Source organism: Hyperolius riggenbachi, chromosome 2, assembly GCF_040937935.1.
Source record: "Hyperolius riggenbachi isolate aHypRig1 chromosome 2, aHypRig1.pri, whole genome shotgun sequence".
NCBI lineage: Eukaryota > Metazoa > Chordata > Amphibia > Anura > Hyperoliidae > Hyperolius > Hyperolius riggenbachi.
This window is the reverse complement of record NC_090647.1, coordinates 403,735,676-403,758,537: the sequence shown is the minus strand read 5'-3', so window position 1 is coordinate 403,758,537 and position 22,862 is coordinate 403,735,676. Positions and strand designations below refer to the sequence as shown.

Genomic DNA, 22,862 nt, shown 5'->3' with positions numbered 1-22,862 from the left:
TGAGTCAGCCACTTACATACCTGATATTTAACTCTTTCAGGCAGAGAAAGAAAAAAAGGAACGCAGCATAGTTATTTGTGTGCTAGGCACTGTACATACATATGTCTATCTCATCATGTCACATGTCAGTTCGGGTATCCTTTAACGTCACACACATGTGAGTGGACCATTGATTGTAACTGCATATAGGGAAGGAAGTCTGCTTTAGTGACAGTATATGTTCGTCCAGGTCCAGGTAAGCCAACCATTTACTTGTTTCCAGATTGAATAGGCTACCTAGCTTGCTTATACGTTTAAAGTCCCAGTCCAAAAATGTATTTTAGGCAATACTCGCCGGATAGTGGGGGTTACTCCTTATGGGCATGTATTTTGACACTAAACATAGGAGGTGTAACTTCTTGCGTACAGCTCTACACATCATCATATCCCATATCATCATATCCCTAAAAATAAAATTTTGTCTAAGAAGGAGGGTAGGTTCAAAAAACTTGGAATGCATGAGGCCAAGGAGGGACCATGGTTTAACAATATATTTTATACAATTCTGGACATGGTGCAAAAGGCATGCAAGATTATATTGTCTGATGTTTGGTAGGCCCATACCTCCTATGACTTTTGCCTTATGGAGTTAAGAGAGAGCCACATTAGGCTTTTACCCTGCCGGGTAAATTTGGTGAAAGCGGATTCCAGCATTTTGATATCCTGGTGCCTTATGAGGAGTGGAACCGTCTGAATGGGATAAAGAAGCCTCCCCATTGTGGTCATTTTTAACAAAGGGCTGCTTCCTGCTAATCCTATGGGAAGAGTACCCCATCTCTCTAATTGTGCTCAAGTCGCTTGAATAGGTCAGAATAGTTTAGGTTATAGATCTGGTTGGGTCACTCTGAATTTTAATACCAAGATATTTTATGAAGCTGGGTGCCAGGCGAACCCCCGAATTCTTCCACCCTCCTAACTTTACATCTGTCTTTGTTGATTTTTGGAACCAGACAATTGCTCAAATTCGTTAAGGATTTTAAAAACCTGTGGGATTTTTTTTATTGGATAATTCAGGAACAAGAGAACACCATCGGCAAATGGAGCTTGTTGCACCGACGCTTCCCCATGTCTATCCCCTGTATATGGGACCATAGCTGTATGGCTAAATGTTCCAATGCAATATCAAACAGCAAGGGGGATAAGGGGCAAAATTGCCTCACTCCTTTCTTCAAGGGAGAGCGTTCGGATAGAGAGCCTCTAGTTGCTATCCTTGCTTGCGGTCCTCAATGCACTGCCTGCACCGCCCTCAGAAAAGCTCCCTCAAAGCCCACAGTTGCCATCAATCCCAGCATCCAGAGCCACTCCACACTATCAAAAAACTTCTCCGCATCAAGCATGAGAAGGCCGGCTGATTGGAAAGTCTTGGGGTAGGCTCTCACATGCTCCTGTATAGTTATGACCCTTCTGATGTTGGTAACCACCGCACACCCCTTAATAAAGCCAACCTGGCTCGTGCGAATAAGAGACAGCATCACGTCTGCCAATCTTTCTGCTAGAATTTTGGAAAAAAGCGTACTTTCTTGATTGGTGAGTGAGTTTGGCCTATAGGAGGCCACTGCGCTTAAGTCCTTGCCTTCCTTTGGCAACAATTTTTGGAAAGCTGTGTTCCCAGACCCCGGATACACAGATTCCTCTAATATGGTATTATATAATTTGGTCAAATGTTCGTCAATTTCCATTTGCAGGAAAAATGTAATGGTCAACCTTTCTGGCTCCAGCAATTTCTGATTTGAGAGACATTTAATGGCCTCTCTGACCTCCTGTACCTCCACTGCCTTTGCCGCCAACAGCTTCTTGACTGGGAGCTTTTCAAGAATAGGATGTAACCTATCTGACCTTTGTGCTCAAGTTACTATAATAGGTCAGAATAGTTTAGGTTATTGTGTGGTAAAACTATATAACTTAGCAAATAGCTCCTTAAAAAGCTGGTTAACTTTTTTTCGGGTGTTGCACCATGTTTCCTTGAGCGTCTTTTGAGTACACAAGGCTCTTATGTGTAATTTCTATGTTGTGTCATATAAGCTAATAATTTCCCTGCTTTTTCCCCATATTTATGAAACGCTAACGTTGTGTAAGGCTGTTAAAGCTCTACTTGTAATTTGTACCATGGTCTCCTTTTGCCTTAGCTTCCAACACTTATTTTCAGCTGATGGATTTTGTTTAAAAGTTCTATAAGCCTCCCTGAACTTTTTTTTACCTCCTGATTATATTATTTATGAGACTGTTTCTTTTTGCCCAAGACTTAGGAAATGATTCTCCACCTCAGTACTGCTTTTGCAGTCTCTCAGAATAGTATCAGTTTGTTACCCCATAAATATTTCGTCCAAAATCTTCATTACCATACAATTTTGTGTAAAAGCACCATATAATCTCTGTGCCTCTTAGTGCTACATCCTCTAAATCGAGAACAAGTGAGGCATGGTCAGATATTATTAGAGCTGCTATGTGTGCTCTACGTAGTTGACAAACAAAGGTTTGATGAATCATGAACAAGTCAATTCTTGAGAAGGAGCCATGCATAGGGAAGTAAAAGGTAAATTTGTAATCATGTGGGTGAGAATATCTCCATGGATCAAAAAGGCCACATGATTGCATTAGGGGTTGCAAGTATTTATCTTTAATGCTAAAAGCTCGTTTTGGATTTCTTCAGTCTTCCCAGTGATCGGGTACAGCATTTAGGCAGCCCCTCACCATTATAGCTAACTCAGGGTCTGTCAGCAGTTTGGTCTGCAGTTCATCAGAAAACACGGCACTCTCAAGTTTTGGCCTATAGACATTGTATAATACTAACGATTCCCCCGTGAGCTGGAGCTGCAATCAGACCCTTTAGGCTACCCTGAGTGGAGACGAGTTTGTGAATCTCCATTTGCCTGTGGTTGGTTGCCTCTCTTGCAACCCATCTTTGTGAGTACCACTCTCCTTCCTTAAAGTGTACCAGAGAAGAAGCAAAGTTTTATACATACCTGGGGCTTGCTCCAGCCCCATCTGCACGGATCGATCCCACGCCGCTGTCCTCAGCCTTTTCCATCTCCAGTACCGGGTCCTGCTCAGACTGGCCGCGCACCCATCCACCCGACCCTCTGGCCCGTCCTCCTCTAGTCCCAATGGCTGTCCATGCACAGTAGCGCAAACACACGGACCCAGGGACACAGAGACGGGTGTACGCAGGGACACTTGTCTCTTATTATATAGGATGCTGTGACTATGTTTCAGCACCATCCTCCCCCCTCCAGCACCACTGTGGCCCTTGTTCTGCTCAGTCGTAATCTTCGACTGAGCAGAACGCTGAATGAGGGCAGGGAGGAAGTGACAGTTCTTCCTCCCCTTTGTCAGTCCATAATTCAGACCTCTCCACGCACTGCTTTAGTTCCAGATATGATTCATTGCATGCAGGGGAGCTGTGTTGTGTATGCGGGCTTGTTGTTATTGAGGTCACAAGTCCGCACACAGTGCAGCTTACCCTGTGCACTGTGTGCAGTGAATCATATCTGAAACTAAAGTGGCAAGTGGAGTGGGTTAGAATTAAGGTTGTGCAGAGGGTAGGAAGAACTGCCACTTCCTCCCCACCCGTAATCGATAGCAGAACAGGACCACAGGGGGCACTGGAGGGGAGGATGGTGCTGTGATACAGCACCAGTGATAAAACTGTATTAAAAATATATGGGGGTGGGGGGAGAGAAATCAGGTCAGGGGTATTTTAAATTCTTTCTTTTTCTGACCACAACCTAACTAATTTACCCTTTATTCATCTCTTTTTTTTTTTTCTACACTCAAATGCAGAGATACAAAAACCTCATCAGTCTAATATTTTCACACGAGGGGCTCTATGCAAGTTGAGTTTTATAATGTTCTGTTTCTGTTACCCTGAGTTAGTAACCATTTGCTACTACAATAGTTTCACCTTTGCCCTGAATTAAAAAAATAAAACATACTCGCTGACATAATAACATAACCGGTAACACTAGTTGAACTAAAAAGCTGGAACTGCATTCTTGGGTAGTTGTCTACCATTAGTGACAGAGCAATACAAACACGGATTTAAAGAAATAACAAAAAAACTTCAAATATGCCATTCGTCTACTCAGAAAATGTTCTATCTACTGCTTACAAACATACATCTTCCTCATACCTACAAAGTATTATAACCCCAAGTAGATTTTGAATACTTTTATATACAGTATATGTATTATTTATCTACCAGCACTAGCACGTTGCAGGAGTGCACACACCATTTTACCGGACCATCTCACTAAGTACCATCCCCCCCCCCCTCCAGCAGACACAAAAACTGTGTATTCAAAACAATCAAATTTACTGGTACACTCCAGGGGTTTTTGCAATGCGTTTCACAGGTATATTCCGGCTTCCGAAGGCAATAAAAAATAGGAGTACACACAGTACAGTCTCAAGGTCACGATAACATAATATAATATCACAGAGGCGCTTATCGTAACCTTGAGACTGTACTGTGTGTACTCCTATTTTTTATTGCCTGAGGAAGCGGGAATATACCTGCGAAACGCGTTGCAAAAACCCCTGGAGTGTGCCAATAAATTTGGGAGGGGTGATCAGGACACAGGACAGTAGGAACTGTGGGGGATATTTATCAAGGCATTACCAAAAGTTTTTTCTTCTTAATCTGTTCTAACCAGCAGGGAGAACAGTTCTGCATGATAAGAACCTTCTTAAATCCTAGGTAATAGTGGCAGTTTAACATGAATTTCTAGAGCTGCACTACAGTTAAAGGGGCACTATGGCGGAAAATGTTAAATGTGTTCAAACATAAACAAATAAGTACTTTTTTTTCCGGAGTAAAATGAGCCATAAATTACTCTACTCCTATGTTGCTGTCACTTACAGTAGCGAGTAGAAATCTGACAGAAGCGACAGGTTTTGGACTAGTCCATCTCTTCATGGGGGGATTCTCAGGGATTTATTTATTTATTTAAAAGCACTTAGTAAATGGCAGTTGCTCTGTCCAACTGCCAAAAAACTGTGCAGCGAGCAGGGAAGCTGGGCAGTATCATTCTTTAAAGAAAACCTGAACTGAAAATAAAAAGTGAAAATAAGCATACACAGGTCATACTTCTCTACTGTGTAGTCTACTACTCAATCTCTTTCTCCTCTCCTGCATCCCATTTGTCCACTGTGATAAATGGATGTCTCCGTCCTCCATTTTAAAATTGGCCATTACCCCATAACAGCTTCCTGGTCAGCACACTGTTAAACTGTAATATCACCCACTTGAGCCATAAGGAAACATGGACATTACCTTGGACATTCAGTTGTAATTGACAGCTGCTGATATACAGGGAGTGCAGAATTATTAGGCAAATGAGTATTTTGACCACATCATCCTCTATGCATGTTGTCTTACTCCAAGCTGTATAGGCTCGAAAGCCTACTACCAATTAAGCATATTAGGTGATGTGAATCTCTGTAATGAGAAGGGGTTTGGTCTAATGACATCAACACCCTATATCAGGTGTGCATAATTATTAGGCAACTTCCTTTCCTTTGGCAAAATGGGTCAAAACAATGACTTGACAGGCTCAGAAAAGTCAAAAATAGTGAGATATCTTGCAGAGGGATGTAGTACTCTTAAAATTGCAAAGCTTCTGAAGCGTGATCATCGAACAATCAAGCGTTTCATTCAAAATAGTCAACAGGGTCGCAAGAAGCGTGTGGAAAAACCAAGGCGCAAAATAACTGCCCATGAACTGAAAAAAGTCAAGCGTGCAGCTGCCAAGATGCCACTTGCCACCAGTTTGGCCATATTTCAGAGCTGCAACATCACTGGAGTGCCCAAAAGCACAAGGTGTGCAATACTCAGAGACATGGCCAAGGTAAGAAAGGCTGAAAGACGACCACCACTGAACAAGACACACAAGCTGAAACATCAAGACTGGGCCAAGAAATATCTCAAGACTGATTTTTCTAAGGTTTTATGGACTAATGAAATGAGAGTGAGTCTTGATGGGCCAGATGGATGGGCCCGTGGCTGGATTAGTAAAGGGCAGAGAGCTCCAGTCCAACTCAGACGCCAGCAAGGTGGAGGTGGAGTACTGGTTTGGGCTGGTATCATCAAAGATGAGCTTGTGGGGCCTTTTCGGGTTGAGGATGGAGTCAAGCTCAACTCCCAGTCCTACTGCCAGTTTCTGGAAGACACCTTCTTCAAGCAGTGGTACAGGAAGAAGTCTGCATCCTTCAAGAAAAACATGATTTTCATGCAGGACAATGCTCGATCACACGCGTCCAAGTACTCCACAGCGTGGCTGGCAAGAAAGGGTATAAAAGAAGAAAAACTAATGACATGGCCTCCTTGTTCACCTGATCTGAACCCCATTGAGAACCTGTGGTCCATCATAAAATGTTAGATTTACAAGGAGGGAAAACAGTACACCTCTCTGAACAGTGTCTGGGACGCTGTGGTTGCTGCTGCACGCAATGTTGATGGTGAACAGATCAAAACACTGACAGAATCCATGGATGGCAGGCTTTTGAGTGTCCTTGCAAAGAAAGGTGGCTATATTGGTCACTGATTTGTTTTTGTTTTGTTTTTGAATGTCAGAAATGTATATTTGTGAATGTTGAGATGTTATATTGGTTTCACTGGTAAAAATAAATAATTGAAATGGGTATATATTTGTTTTTTGTTAAGTTGCCTAATAATTATGCACAGTAATAGTCACCTGCACACACAGATATCCCCCTAAAATAGCTAAAACTAAAAACTACTTTCAAAAATATTCAGCTTTGATATTAATGAGTTTTTTGGTTCATTGAGAACATGGTTGTTGTTCAATAATAAAATTATTCCTCAAAAATACAACTTGCCTAATAATTCTGCACTCCCTGTATAACTGACAGCAACTGGTATATTTCAGTTCTGACAAAATGTTGTCAGAACTGGAATGGATCACTGTAAGAAGAAAATGGTGAACCTCTGAGAGGAACTGACAGTGAGGTTAGTATGTAATATTCATTTGCAGGTACATCATGTGTTTATTTTAAATAATTTTCCTCGCTTCAGGTTCCCTTTAAATCCTTTTTAGGGAATATTTTTATAAAGAATAAAAGCCTTGCTGAGAATCCCCTATGAAGACCTATTGCAAAAAGGGTGTGTGCATCAAACACCAAGTGAACCCTTGTGTACCTGGCTTTGCAGATAAGGCCTAATTAGCTTATTCATGAGACACTGCTCAAGCAAATCTGCATTCGCTTTCGCATGCCAGGATATGCAGGGTTTTGCCAACTAACTCACCGCAAAATTTTTGCCCTGCGGGGGATTCGTTCACGCAGCATTTAGCACTTATCCAGGATCGCCACTTGGAGGCCCCCCCAGGATCCCAGGAAAAGGGGGGCCAACAGGGCACTCCAAGCACTCTCACTGCTCAGACACTCTGTAGCCGCCCCCCGGGGGTGGAGGTTAAGAAGTGCCCCTTCACCCGTCCGTCCGCCCCCCCCCCCCCCCCCCCGAGTGCTGCCACCGCCAGGGAGGGCCGCCCGCACCCACCTCCCAAAGGATAGGACCTACCTTATTTTGTATTGCGTCCCCTATGAAGAGATGGACTAGTCCAAATCCTGTCACTTCTGTCAGATTTCTACTACCTACTGTAAGTGACAGCAACATAGCAGAAAAGTAATTTATGGCTCATTTTAGTCTGGGAAAAATGTACTTCTTATTTGTCTATGTTTGCACATATTTTAAATTTTAAAATTTTTCGCCATAGTGCCCCTTTAACAGAATTGCAAATTTATCCCTAAACTGGCGCAGATTAAGAAGTGCTTGATAGCAGTTCTACAGGTGTAGAACTGCAGGCTAGACATGATTGCAGAGTGCAGGCTAGACATGATTTGTGTGGTGCTCCTCCTCCTGCTGAATTCCTCCTCAGAGCCTGCTGCTATCGATACAGCAGGTGTGTTGGTTACCTCAGCAACAGCAATTCCCCTCACACACTGCACTGTCTGAGAGACCTTCCTAGCTCCTCCTATTATACAACAATTTTAGAAGGAATCTGCACTATCTAATGATTTCTTAAGATGCCTGAGACAGTTCTGCACAGATTTCTAAAAACCTACTAATATTTTGTCTCAGACTCTCTTGATAAATCTGGCCCTGTGTCTCATGCTCCCTGTCACCTCCTTTCAACCAAAACGATGGCTGACCTCGTGCAATCAAACATTTGCTTGTTCTTTTAAAACAGGGTGGGTAAGATAATTATATTACCTATCTATTTTTATTAACATAACTAATGTAACTTGTTGACAGTATGTAAGCCCGACAAAGGCTGCAAGGCCGAAAGCTTGCTTATTCTTGTTCTTTTTAGTTAGCCAATAAATGGTACCATCCTGATTTAAAACTTCTTGCTTTTAATGACAGTATGTTTGTTTAGGCTGAAGTTCCTCTTTAAGATAATTTCAGACAACAAAGAACAGGAGACAGGGACAGTAACATGAGACATGACTAAGAAAAGGAAAAGATAGGAAAGGGAAAGAAAAGAAGAGAAAGAAGGAAAGGAGCGGCCTATCAATCAGAGGGACCCATGGGCCAATCAGGCTTATACAAAATAAAACTCACTATCAACGTCAGGGGGAGAGATATCTCTCAGTAAATTATGGGCTGGTATCCATCAGTTGCTTATACTTAATTGACTCCTCAAACGCAGTCCTTTAATTTTAATGGTCGTTGATAGAGAATTGTCACTAATTACTGCAGTCTATCTAACAAACTGGAATTCTTCACCAAGTCCATTGTGTGCCAAATCCTATCCTGAACATTGTATTTATGTGACTGTTAACTGTTAATACAGCTATTGAAGATTACCCTATGCACCTTAATTCCAAACCAATGATATGCATGGTATCTCTAATGTCACCAGTGCAACTTTGTTAATATACAACTTCTAGAGCCCTGTTTGTCAGAAACAGTTTTATCGGAATTTCTGTACTGCACTGTGAGTGGAAATGGAAAATTACCTTTGTCTGTCCTGTGAGGCATATAATCATCAATCAGTCCTACCTATGATGACAAATACTAATTGCTATGCAGCAAAGTTCAAAGCCTGTGATTAGTAGCATTACTTGCAGCTGTAATAGCAATGACGCAGGCAACAAGCCAGGTGATAAAAATGGCAGATCTGTAATGAAGATGTTCTGGCTGGCAGTGTGCAAGCTTCTTATCAATGACATTGCTCAGGATTTACCATTAAATTCAACTGCCATCTTCACCTCAGCTTTGCCAGAGAGAGAAGAGCCCCACTAAGAATAGTCTGAGCGTAATCCTACGTGCTAAGTGGTGGGAAGCGATGTTTCGTATTGTGGTTCTGTTTTTCACCATTGTATTGCTACTTCCCTTCCCCAGGAGATCTGCTGCTTCGGATGCACTTGCCGCTAGACCACAAAGCTCCCTGTTGCTCACCCTAAACTTGCCGCTACATGACTGGCTCCCCTGACACTGTCACTCCCCGTCACTCACCCGATGCTTACCGTTACATGCCAGGCTTCCCTGACACCAGCTGCATGCTGCTGCTTTGCCTGGTCCTTCTAGTGCACATAGATCGAGAGCTACGCGCGCGCGCCAGGCGACAGGACCTTTATGCAAGTAAGAGGGGAGTCAGCTGATCAGCCGGTCAGCTGACTCCAAGCTGTGCTCCGGATTGGCTGAGTTACTGGGGCGTCGCTGTGGAGCGCTTTGAGTATATATAGGACCTGCCTGTCAGTTGCTGGTTGTCTGCTGTTGCAAATGCTAACGTGTTAGCGCTCAGACCCTAGTCAGATCTTACAGTGTGTTAGAACCAGCTGGAGCTGGGAATTCACACTTAGCCAGTTTCCATTGATAGCTTAAAGTACTAATTGCATTGTGATATCTGTGTACTATTCTTTAGTCTAGATCCCAGGTGTTGAAACCAAGGACTTCACACCTAGACTAGGATATTGCTATATTGCTACTGTGTATATGTTATGATCTTCTGCTTTCCTGACTATTCTCCTGTTTGCTGATTCGGTACTTCTGCCTATCTGATTACGGTTGCCGACACTGCCTGAACCTTACACTGAATCAGCCTTCCGTCTTTGTACCTTATCTCTCCGTACGTTGCTGACCTTGCTTGTCTGACTTTTCTATCCTCTCTAGTGGGCCTAGCCATTAGTGAGGAATTGCTAAAGAGCTGTCACCTACCTCCTAGGTGATAAGTCTTTGCAGCACTGTCTGTAACACTTGCTCCTCTAGTGTCTGCTAGCTGCAGTAGAGTCTTAATCACCCGCTCCTCGGGTGATCATCCTTGCAGCTCAGTCAGTGGTTCCTGCTCCTCAGGTGTCCACTGGCTGCAGTACAGTCTGAATCCCCTGCTCCTCAGGAGATCCTTGGCTGTAGTATAGCCTTAATCACCTGCACCTCAGCTGATCATCCTAGCAGCACAGTCAGTGGTTCCTGCTCCTCAGGTATCCACTGGCTGCAGTGCAGTCTGAATTCCCTGCCCTTCAGGGGATTCTTGGCTGCAGTATTGTCTGAATCTCCCGCTCCTCGGGAGATCGCCTCTCCTCATTACTGTCGCACCAAAACACAATTCCACATTGGTTGTCCTGTGTCTAGCTATACTAGTATTATTGGTGATTCTGCAGATCACCACATAATCAGGTATAGCATCTATTATTGGCGATACTGCAGATCACCAATAATCAGAAAAATCTGTGTTGCTGACACCAATCGTTACACGGGGCTGTTCTCTGATCTGTGCTGCGTGAGTTCTCCAGCCCGCAGCACAGATCGTGTGAAAGGCAGGGCGATCAGACTTCCCCCCTTTTTTCCTCACTAGGGGTATGACCTGCTTGGGGGGGGTCTGATCACCGCCGCCCCATGTGGCCGAGCGGGGGGGACTCCTCAAAGCCCCCCTCTGCCGCGCAATTCCTCCCTCCCTCCCCTTCCCTCCCTACCTCTCCCTCCATGGGCGGCGCAGGACGGAGATTCGTCCTGCGCCGCCTCTGATAGGCTTCAGCCTATCACACGCCGGCGATCCCCGGCCAATCAGAGGCCCGGGATCGCCGATCTCCGGCGCTGCCCGGCCGATCAGAGGCCCGGGATCGCCGATCTCGACGTATTGATGTAAACAGCGGGGATTTCTTTCCCGCGTGTTTACAATTAGCCTGCGAGCCACGATCGGAGGCTCGCAGGCTATTCACGGAGACACCCTCCGTGAACTGACATGGAACGGCCACTTGAACGAGCAGCCGTTTCCATGTAAAACCACAAACGACCAGCCGCCTCCTATCGATGTTAGCTGGTCGTTAAGTGGTTAAGCAGTACCAGTTCCCTGGCTGTCCTGCTGATCCTCTGGCTCTAATACTTTCAGCATAGACCCTGAACAAGCATGCAGCGGACAGGTGTTTCTGAAAATATTGTCAGAACTGACAAGATTCACTGCATGCTTGTTTCTGGTGTACTTTAGACACTACTGCAGCAAAATAGATCAGCAGGGCTGACAGGCACCTGGTATTGCTTAGGAAACAAATATGGCAGCCTCCATATCACTCTTACCAAGGGTTCACTTTAACCACAGATTTGGACTAAACAGGGAATGGGGGCGTGGCTTGCTCATGGCGCGCTGAAGACGCTTCTTCTCAGGGCTCCCGCTCCGTCCCCCTTCAGACTTAATAATTAGCCTGCATTAGCAACCCACAACCTGCCAAATGGGGAATAAAAAGGAGAAAGGCGGCAAGACCCCGGCTAAAAGCTCTACGGCTTCTAAAGACCACATACAGCGATTCCTGCAGCTGTTAACTCGCGCGGCCAGCACATCAGACATACCTAAGATGGCGCCCGCCACGGAGCTCCGCGATAGGGCCACATCTCCGACCTCGACTGCATCTTCTCCTCCGAGAGCCCTCAGTACCTACTCCTCTGTGGCTCGGCCGGATGACCCGGTGGTTCCATCCCCGCAGAGACCGACTAGCACCCACTCATCTCCGGCCCGATCAGAGGATGCGGAATCTTACATAGAAGTAGATCTCCATGAGTACATCCGTACACTCCCCACTAAAGACGATCTTGAGAGGTACGTGAGCCATATAAAGGAAACCTATAAGAGGGAACTGGAGGTGGTGAAACAAGAAATTCACCACATAGGCAATAGAGTGGAAAAGATTGAGAAGGATATAGAGAACCTGGAGACCACTGTAATAGTACAGCAGACGACAATAGACTCATACACTACGCAGATCCACAACATACTCATGAAAATGGACGACCAAGAGAATCGTCATAGGCATATTAATCTGCGAATCAGAGGCCTGCCGGAATCTGTTCAAACGGTGGATCTCCTACCTACGCTTCTCCGCATCTTTAATAAACTACTAGACAAACCTCCGGACTCCCCAATTGAAATAGACCGAGCTCACCGATCACTGGGCCCGGCCACTAACAACCCAGACAGGCCGCGCAACGTCATTTGCCGTATCCACTACTACACCATAAAGGAGGCCATAATGGCGGCTGCACGGAAGGCTGAACAGCTGGAGATCGACGGTTTCAAAATAGCCATCCTAGCAGACCTATCTAGACTTACACTCCAGTTGCGATGGGCGGTGAAGCCATTACTGGAGGTGCTCCGAAACAAGCATATCCCATACAGATGGGGCTACCCGTTTCAGCTACAGGTCAACCATGAAGGAAAGAAGGCAGCCCTAACATCTGCAAGGGATCTGAAACGCTTTTGCGACATACTGGATATCTCCACCCCGGCTCTCCCCGAATGGCCCCTGGAACTTCCACCTGACAAAGACAAAGCCAACATAGGCATACCTCAGCGCCCAGCCTGGCGCACTGCAACCCGCAGAAGAGGAAGGAAGAGGGGCCTCGGCCCGACCGCGGACACAGACACTGGGTGAGACAGTTGCCTTTTTCTATTGTCTTTGCTCCGCAGCATGCTGCAGCCTTGCTACTTAGACTCTCCGGTTTCACTTTAAACAGCCCCAGTTTGGGGTCTTTCTAGGTTTGATTAAGAAATGGTACTTTTTCCCAGAACGGTTCGCCCACACAAGGCTATAGCCCTTAAAGGTGTTCAATTATTATTACAATGCACACCCACGGTTGCACCAAGAATCTTTCCTCTTTTTGCCCCCCCCCCCCTTTTTTTTTTTTCTGTCTCAATTACCTCATGCTGGACTGCCTGATTTACCAACTACACTCCCAGCAGGGTGTATGTTATTGAAGATCTTTTCTCCTTCTTGTTATACACCTAAGCTACCCCACTAGGGGCTTACATACAGGATCCATATTGTAGTCTCTTTTACATCATAATGATGAAGAATACCTACCTAAGATACTATCATTACACACTGGCTGCAACCTAATGAACAATCCCCCCTTGATACAAGGGCTCATTATCAAAGGGACCTCCGTGTGGGTCTCAAAGGATAAGTCGTTGGGAGTGGGGAGAGGGCTCAGTGTGCCCTGGACCTCCTCTCCCCACCGAATACACATCTGGCTATGGCCAGATACACTATAGTGTTGATGTTGATGTTACTTCTTGTTTCTTATAGAAATGATATTGGTTTATTAACCCCTGTTTTGCGATGTTATGATTTGTTGTTCCCCTTCCCAACCCCGAAGGCACCCTTCCTCCATACTATAAGCTATAGCCTAGGAAACCATACATACTCTCCGCTGCCTAAAGCCTCACGAGATACGGTCCTTATAACTGCCCATTATACTCCTCACCTCTCCCCCTATGACATCAACAACTAGATCCGACATAAGGTCTTGCAAATGTGCCACGTTTAATGCCAAAGGACTAAACAGTCCAGCCAAAAGGGCGCAGATTCTCTACAATATGCATAAAAGTAATGTGAAAATCCTGTTCCTACAGGAGACCCACTACCATTCTGATAGTATACCGCAGATTAGGAATAAATATTACACCTCTTGGTTTCACAGCACCTTCCCTCACTCTAAGTCAAAAGGGGTCTCGATTGCATTTCACAAAAGCTTGCCTTTCACAGAGGCGGAATCACTTTCTGACTCCTTAGGAAGATATCTCTTCATACGACTTAAACTGGGTAGTAAACAATTTACTCTCGCCTCACTTTACTCTCCTAACCAAAATCAAGGCCAATGGCTTCTGCGCCTCCTCCCTATGCTCAAGGCCTTTGCCAAAGGCCAGATTATTATAGGGGCAGACTTGAATCTTTGTCTTAACCCTGACCTTGATTCCTCCACTGGCCACTCTAACATACCTAGAAGAGTCCTCCGCCAAGCTAAATGAAATGCATATCTCAGACTGTTGGCGAATTTTAACCCCCCCCCCCCCAAAAAAAAGACTTCCCATTCTTCTCCCCCCCACATGGTTCCTTTAGTCGCTTAGATTATATCCTTATCTTCCATGGTCTGCTGGATAAGGCTACAGCCTCGGACATAGGAATAAAACTTTGGTCAGATCATGCCCCGGTCTATTGCTCCTTAGATATCCTGCAGACCTCCAAAGGTGAATTCATTTGGAGGCTCAACAACAACCTACTAAAAGACCTGGAGTTTCTGCAGGATATACGCAAAACAATTGCTAACTTTAGTACTGACCAAGCCAATGATGACACACCTGAGGCAGTGAAATGGGAGGCTCTTAAGTGCACAATCAGAGGCCAACTCCTATCCCATGGTGCAATACTCAAAAAGATTAAAAGCGCAAAATTGTCGTAATTGTTTGCTAACCTAGCTAGACTCGAAACTAAACATAAGGCAGAGGATAACAAAGTCCCGGCTACCACAGTAGAAGTGGCTATAACAAGACACCAAATTCTCTCATTACTAGACGAACAATCTCTTGGGCACAGAGAAAGACTTCAAGGCACTCATTACGCACAAGCAAATAAATGTGGTACCGCTCTGGCACACTATTTGCACCCCAGGACCAATACAACTTTCATTCCCTCTATTTCTGCCCACACAGGCAGCATGGTACATAAACCCACGGATATAGCAGAAGAGTTCCGAATCGTTTATCAATCGCTCTATAATCTCCCAGGTAAATTTAAAGACCTTGAACACTCCGCTTTAATAAACAAGATCAAATCTTATGTAAATGACACTAAGCTTCCTACACTCTCTCCCACTACAATTGAGGAGCTTGAAAGAGATTTCTCTGAAGCAGAGATCCTGTCAGGTATTAGCTGTATGAAAATTAACAAAAGCCCAGGACCGGATGGGTTCACAGGCGCTTTTTATAAAACATTCTCCAAGGAGCTGGCACCTCTGCTTACCTCTGCCTTTAACTCTATCTCACAGGACTCCCCCTTTCCGAAACAAACTCTACAGGCCCACATAGTGGTTATCCCGAAACCAGGAAAAGATCCAAATGCATGTACTAGCTACCGCCCCATCTCGCTCATCAACCTGGATGTCAAACTTTACTCTAAAATCATTGCTGACAGACTCAGGGACTCCCTGCCCCAGATCATACACACAGACCAGGTGGGTTTTACGCCTTTAAGAGAAGCAAGGGACAATACCCTAAAAACAATATCCTTGATCCACTGGGCTCAATCCCATAAGATACCTATGTGTGTACTGTCGGTCGATGCAGAGAAGGCGTTCGACAGGATCCATTGGAAATTCATGCGTGAATCTTTGTTACAGATAGGCGTTGGGCCCAATCTTTTACAAAAGATGATGGGACTATACAGTTCCCCCTCGGCCCGAGTATGGATAAATGGAATCCTGTCGGACGCCTTCCAGATAAACAATGGCATGAGGCAGGGGTGCCCCCTATCCCCCCTGCTGTATACCCTATGCATAGAACATTTTGCTAATGCCTTGAGAGCCAACCCTGATATAAGAGGAATCCAGGTTGATGGGCGGGAGGCTAAGCTATCACTATATGCAGACGATCTCCTTCTATATCTAACCACACCACATATCTCATTCCCTAATTTTTTTAGAGAAGCTGAGATATTCGGAAACCTAAGTAATTTCAAAATTAATGTATCTAAGACAGAGGTTTTAAATGTCTCCCTCCCGACCTCCTCCATTACTAGCCTTAAGAAGGCCCTTCCTTTCAAATGGCACGATGTTGCCATTAAATACTTGGGGATCATGATTCCGACAGAACTCTCAAATCTCTACAAGCTAAACTTCCCCCCTCTCTTAGACAGAATCCACAAAGACCTACAAGCATGGGACAAACTGCGCTTATCCTGGCTGGGAAGGGTGAACGTTATAAAAATGGACACTCTCCCAAGACTCCTCTATGTGCTACAGGCTATCTCCATCCCGCTGCCTCATAATTATTTAAACCTCCTAGAATGCAAAATTAGTAACTTCATTTGGAATGGCAAAACACAGAGGGTTCGACTTAAACTACTCCACAGACCTAAGGATGAGGGTGGACTAGGCCTCCCAGATATGAAGAAACACCACGATGCTGCCCAACTAATTCTGATATTAGACTGGTTCCATGGTAGACAGCAGAAACAGTGGGTATCCCTGGAGAAGGGATCCCAAGACCTTGACCAAAGGGCTCTACTCTGGTCCCCTAAGGCCAAACGCCCTCCTCTCCACTCATTGCCCTACTGGTCGGCGGTAATCCTATCCAAATGGGACACACACTGCTCTCAATACCACTTATCCACTATACCCAGTCCTCTCACCCCACTACTAGATAACAGTGAATTTGGCACGGGTATAGGCAGGACCTCATTCCTTGGCCATGACAGATCCAGATGGCCGCAGATCAGACACCTTATAAACAAAGATACACTTCTCCCCCCTGAAAAGTGGAAAGCTAGCACACATGTGACCAACCCTGACTGGCTCACTATCTCTCAAGTGAGGAAATTCTACTCCTCCCTCCTCCCAAAATCTAAGATACATAGAGTCCTATCCCCGTTTGAACAACTGTGCGCAATGCAGGACAAACCTTCCCATATGCTGGCCCAAATATATTCTATCCTTAATGCCTCCAATGGCTCTGAATCCCTACAGAAACTTCAAGACACTTGGCACAAAGACCTAGGGAGAGAATTAGATACTGAGGAGTGGGACAAAATATTTGCCTTAGCCCATAAACTATCCCCGTCCATAGACGCCCAAGAAAGAAATTTTAAAATATTATGTAGGTGGTATAAGGACCCAGCCAGATTAGCTAAGTTCCAACCCACCTCCTCAAACCTATGCTGGAGATGCGGAACGGAAATTGGTGACTACTTCCACATCTGGTGGAAATGTAAACACATTCGCCCGTTCTGGTATATGTTTTTGACCTGCACAATCTACTATACTTAAGCCCTATGCCCTGTATTCCAGAGATAGCCTTGCTCTCTGCCTTACCGGGTGCCATTTCCAAAGCTACAAAAACTATGTTTAGATATATTCTCATTGGGGCACGTCTTCTCCTTTCTAGAAGGTGGAAACAACAAATCCTCCCCTCTAAAGCTGAACTGATTGTGCAGGTCAATCATCTCAAAAGGATGGATGAACTACTGCTGTCTGCCCAGAATAAAAATGATACCTTTGTAGCACGATGGGCCGTATGGATAGATTTTTGTGACTCTGATAAATGCACTAACTACTTATAATGACTGGCGTAATATTCAAGTCATTTATATGAATAATGGAACAAAGGGACCATATCTCTATTAAGCCGTTATATCCCTAAGCGTTACCTAGGGTGATAGCGCAATAAGACCTAAGTATCTCACGAGTGTGAGGATCCTGGTGCCCCCCCCCCTCCCTCTCCCCCCCCCTCCCTGTTCCCCACCCCCCTTTTTTCCATAAACCTCAACCTGATGTTCCTATACCCCCAAGGCTCTTCCCTTCCTCCCATTCCCCACTCCTGTCTCCCTTTAACCTTTCCCTCCTTCCCAAGTCCGTCTACACATGCACCATAAGCACTTCCATCGAAGGTTAAATTGGTAAATATGGACTTGCTCTCATCTACATATTAATGTGACGTATAGGCCCAACTGCTACACCTAATCTTGTTCATGTATTTTATTGCATGCCGACACTTTATGTCAGTTCTACAGAGGAGTCAAGTGTATATACAATTTCTTGTTTGCACAACCAATTGCACTACTATCTGTGTTTTGTTATACCTGTTTTAAAAAATTAATAAAAAATGATTTTTGAAAAAAAAAACAGGGAATATATTACAAAATGGTCCACTTCAACAGATAGTCCACACTCTTCTGACATGCCATTCTCATTTCATTTGAAATAAGCAGGAGACCATGGCAGATGGCGTCCTCTGTGGCTAAAACTTGCCGCCGCGTATTTAACTTTTTTTTTCAATTTTCGCATCGTAAGTCCTTTAAGTTCATGATTATTAGTAGTATTTTTCTTTTATACACATGTGATGTGTTACAGAGATCTGAATGCTTGGCTTGAAAAAGGTTGGGAACCACTGTATCTATGAGTCGTTTAGCTCCAAGGGTCATTTACCACCACATCTTCGTGTTCCCCTGTGGGGGTGAAAAATGCTGATGGCCACCAGAAGCTCTCAAATGCTTTTCTACACGCTTGCAGAAAAGCACTTGAACAAGACGCTGTGGGGTGTACGTCTGAACCGGGCCTAAGGGGCTCAGAGAGACCAAAAAGCACTGTTACTAGAAAGAAGCTATGCTTAATATAAATTTGCCTTCTTAAAGAGGAACTTCAGCCTAAACAAAAATACTGTCTTTAAGTTACATTAGTTATGTTAGTTAAAATAGATAGGTAATATAATCTCTTACCCCCCCCCCCCCCCCGTTTTAAAAGAACAAGCAAATGTTTGATTTCATGAAGGCAGCCATCTTTTTGGTTGAAAGGAGGTGACAGGGAGCATGAGACAGAGTTCCAACTGTCCTGTGTGCTCATCACCCCTCCCAGTTGCTAGGCAATGTGAATAACAACATAGGAAATCCCATCATGCTTTGCACAGCATCAGGGAAATAAAAGCCCAGGCAGTTTTCTTTGATTGGGCGGAGCGTAGCTTCTGTATACCTAATAATTAGGCTTAGGTAATTAAAACAAAGTTCTGATGCTGTGAAAGAAACACCAAGCCTTTTCAGTGCTGCTGAGTAGATTTTTAGTCTGGAGGTTCACTTTAAAGCTGAAGGCATTTGCAATCATTTAGCCTTATGTAAGCAAGAAAAATATCCAACGGTGCATCACTAATGGATGTGTACATCATCTCTTTACACCCAAAAGCCAGACACAGCCAGAACCACTGGTGTACAGTGTGTTTATAGCCTATAATGACATTAAATATATTTTTACAATGCTCGCAGTTTAGAAATGTACTTAGATTTACGTGTTACTCCAAATATATCCATTGTGTTTTTCTTTTCCATTTCTATACAGGTCTGATGGGAAAAATTATTAATTACATATTGGATGAAGGCTTTGAAATTTCTGCTTTACAGATGGTAAGAGTACATTCTTCACATGGTGTCCCAAAGTTAAATTATCGCTACAAACCCCAATAGCTGCTAGTTGCTGCTTAAAACCAGTGTAGTACTAGCTTAGGCTTGTCTGAACTACAAAATCTAAGAAGTATTCTTCAGTGTAGACCACTGTTATTAAATATGACACAAGCATTGTAATGCACCTATATAATAACTACCTGGTGCCAGTTATTTTGTATTCTGTTGACAACTGACATGCCGAAAATTGTAACTATTGCACCTCTGAATTACACAAAAATATCTGAGGATAAGGCAGAACTCAATTGTGTGTAGAATGCGTGGATCAGAAGTACCGTATTTTCCGCCGTATAAGACACACTTTTTCTCCTCCAAAAATGAGGAGAAAAAGCCCCTGCGTCTTATACGGCAAATGCAGGGAATCCCCGACTTACGAACACCCGCTGATACGAACCGCCGCTACGTTGGGGATTCCCTGCATGTAACTACCTGCTGTGTGGTCTGCGCTGCCCCTATGTGTTTCTGGTTCCCCCGTGTGGTCCGCTGACTCGTGCCCCTGCCTGCTTGTGTCCGCTCCCGCAAAAGTGCTCTACCCTCCCCGCAATTATGCTCCAGCCCCCGCTCGTTTCAGCCACCCTCCCCACAATTATGCTCTAGCCCCCCTGCTCGTTTCTGCCACCCTCCCCGATTGCGTGTACGCTGCCCCCGATATCCAAATAGCCGCCGCAGTCTTACTGTATCAGCGGCTCCCGGGATCGCAGCCCTGTGGTCTCCTGTCTCATCGCTCTAGTGATGGCTTCTGCTGATGACGCGCATTGCAGAAGCCATCACTAGAGCGATGAGACAGGAGACCACAGGGCTGCGATCCCGGGAGCCGCTGATACAGTAAGACTGCGGCGGCTATTTGGATATCGGGGGCAGCGTACACGCAATCGGGGAGGGTGGCAGAAACGAGCAGGGGGGCTAGAGCATAATTGCGGGGAGGGTGGCTGAAACGAGCGGGGGCTGTAGCATAATTGCGGGGAGGGTAGAGCACATTTGCGGGAGCGGACACAAGCAGGCAGGGGCACGAGTCAGCGGACCACACGGGGGAACCAGGAACACATAGGGGCAGCACAATCACACAACACACAGGTAACGGGGACACATGAGGGACAGCTATGGACACATGGGGGGCACCTGAGGACACATAGGGGGCACCTGAGGACACATAGGGGGCACCTGAGGACACATAGGGGGCACCTGAGGACACATGGGGGGCACCTGAGGACACATGGGGGGCACCTGAGGACATATGGGGGGCACCTGAGGACACATGGGGGACAGCTATGGACACATGGGGGGCACCTGAGGACACATGGGGGGCACCTGAGGACACATAGGGGGCACCTGAGGACACATAGGGGACAGCTATGGACACATGGGGGGCACCTGAGGACATATGGGGGGCACCTGAGGACACATGGGGGACAGCTATGGACACATGGGGGGCACCTGAGGACACATGGGGGGCACCTGAGGACACATGGGGGGCACCTGAGGACACATGGGGGGCACCTGAGGACACATAGGGGGCACCTGAGGACACATAGGGGACAGCTATGGACACATGGGGGGCACCTGAGGACACATAGGGGGCACCTGAGGACACATGGGGGACAGCTAGGGACACATGGGGGACAGCTAGGGACACATGGGGACAGCTATGGACACATGGGGGGCACCTGAGGACACATGGGGGACAGCTAGGGACACATGGGGACAGCTAGGGACACATGGGGACAACTAGGGACACATGGGGGACAGCTAGCATGGGGGACAGCTAGGGATACATGGGGGACACCTAAGGACACGAGGACCACACTGGGGACACCTAAGGACACAGGGGACCACACTGGGGACTCCTGGGAAGACCTGAGGGACACCTGAGGTCACATGGAGGACATTAATTGGGGGAGAACATCTACAAGACGCTCCAGTATATAGACACACCAGGTTTAGTACACTTTTTTTTCCCCTGGTTTTTGCCCTCTAAACCTGGGTGCGTCTTATATTCCGGAGCGTCTTATACGGCGTGAAATACGGTATATGGTTTGTATACAGTAATGTCACAGATAGATGAAGTTTGTGATGAAGAAGAACATTTTTGGAAGACTATTTATAAAGTTTTAATAATTAAAGTATTACAGTTTTTCTTTATAAGGTACTTACAAACATGAATTAAAGGTATAAAGAGCAAGTTTTTTCCTCTTTTTAATAGTTCACATTTTTCCATTGTTTAACTCCAGAATTTTGAATATTGCAATGTATATAAAACAATGAACAGATGTATTTGGCCCAAAAAATACCCAAGCAGCTCAGGGTGACCCAAAACCACTAGGAAAGTATAGGGGACTAAAAGAGATCGAAAAGCACGCCTACTGAAAAGCAACACTGATTGTAGTTTGCCTTTTTAGGCCTGGGACTCACTAACAGCCTTTTCTAAGCACTAGTGATTTGAAAAGATCTTACTAATGCAAGGCTATGAGGGATTTTTATAAAATCATATCGCTCAAGTAGGATCACACTCATATCATTACATTAGCAAGAGCTTTTCAAATCACAAATGCTTAGAAAAGGCTTTAAAAAGCGCTGCCACTGGGCTCCAGTCCTTAAAAAAGAAGGTATTTAAAGTGGTCTGAAAGTCAGCATTTCTACTTTGCTCTAAAAGATTCCTCACAGATTGAAAGTTACTATCCCAGAAATGTTTTTAGCAGAACATCACTGAAATGGTTAAACAAAGCACTTTGTCCTGCTATTCAGCTTCAAATCCACATCCAGACTGGAGATAACAGTATCCTTGTTTGCATTCCAATGTTGATACATGTATGTAAACACAGTGTAACAAGTGAATAGGAGCTCTCTGTGAAGCTCTCTGTGCTTTAAGCACACAAACAGCTCAGAACAGCTAATTAGAAGATGTTAATCCTATATAATAAAAGTTAAGGAAAGGTGGGGGGGAAAGGCTGCGCATCCCTAAACACATGCTGCAATTGAATGGTTAATCGCACAGGCATACACCGCCTCTGCCAGACTGAAAAATGCATGCCCTGCATCCAAGACAAGTGCTAACATTTATTTAACTAGGAGGTACTTTAGCTTCCAATATGGTTTGCATGCAAAGTATATTATACTAGACACTTGCGCCACGGTGAGGCAGACCTCCGGGCAAGTGACCTAACCTAAATTTAAAACCTCGGGAGCAGCTAAGCAGAAAAAAATGTGTAACTTACATTTAGGTCACTTGCTTGGAGGTTTGCCTCATTGTGGTGCAAGTGTCTAGTACATTATACTTTGCATGCAAACCATATTGGAAGCTAAAGTTCCTCCTAGCGTAATAAATGTTAGCATTTGTTTTGGATGCAGGACATGCTTTTTTAAGTCTAGCAAAA

The 22,862-nt window shown here is 45.0% G+C and overlaps 1 protein-coding gene across 1 annotated transcript in view; it reads left to right on the top strand.

Annotated features, from left to right (window-relative positions):
* The window catches only part of NME7 (NME/NM23 family member 7), a 311,856-nt gene that overhangs the window by 135,140 nt on the left and 153,854 nt on the right, over positions 1-22,862 (top strand). Inside the window, exon 9 of the mRNA XM_068269804.1 lies at positions 19,370-19,434. Within this exon, the coding sequence (XP_068125905.1) occupies positions 19,370-19,434 (65 nt within the window). The remainder of the gene's footprint in view (positions 1-19,369; positions 19,435-22,862) is intronic.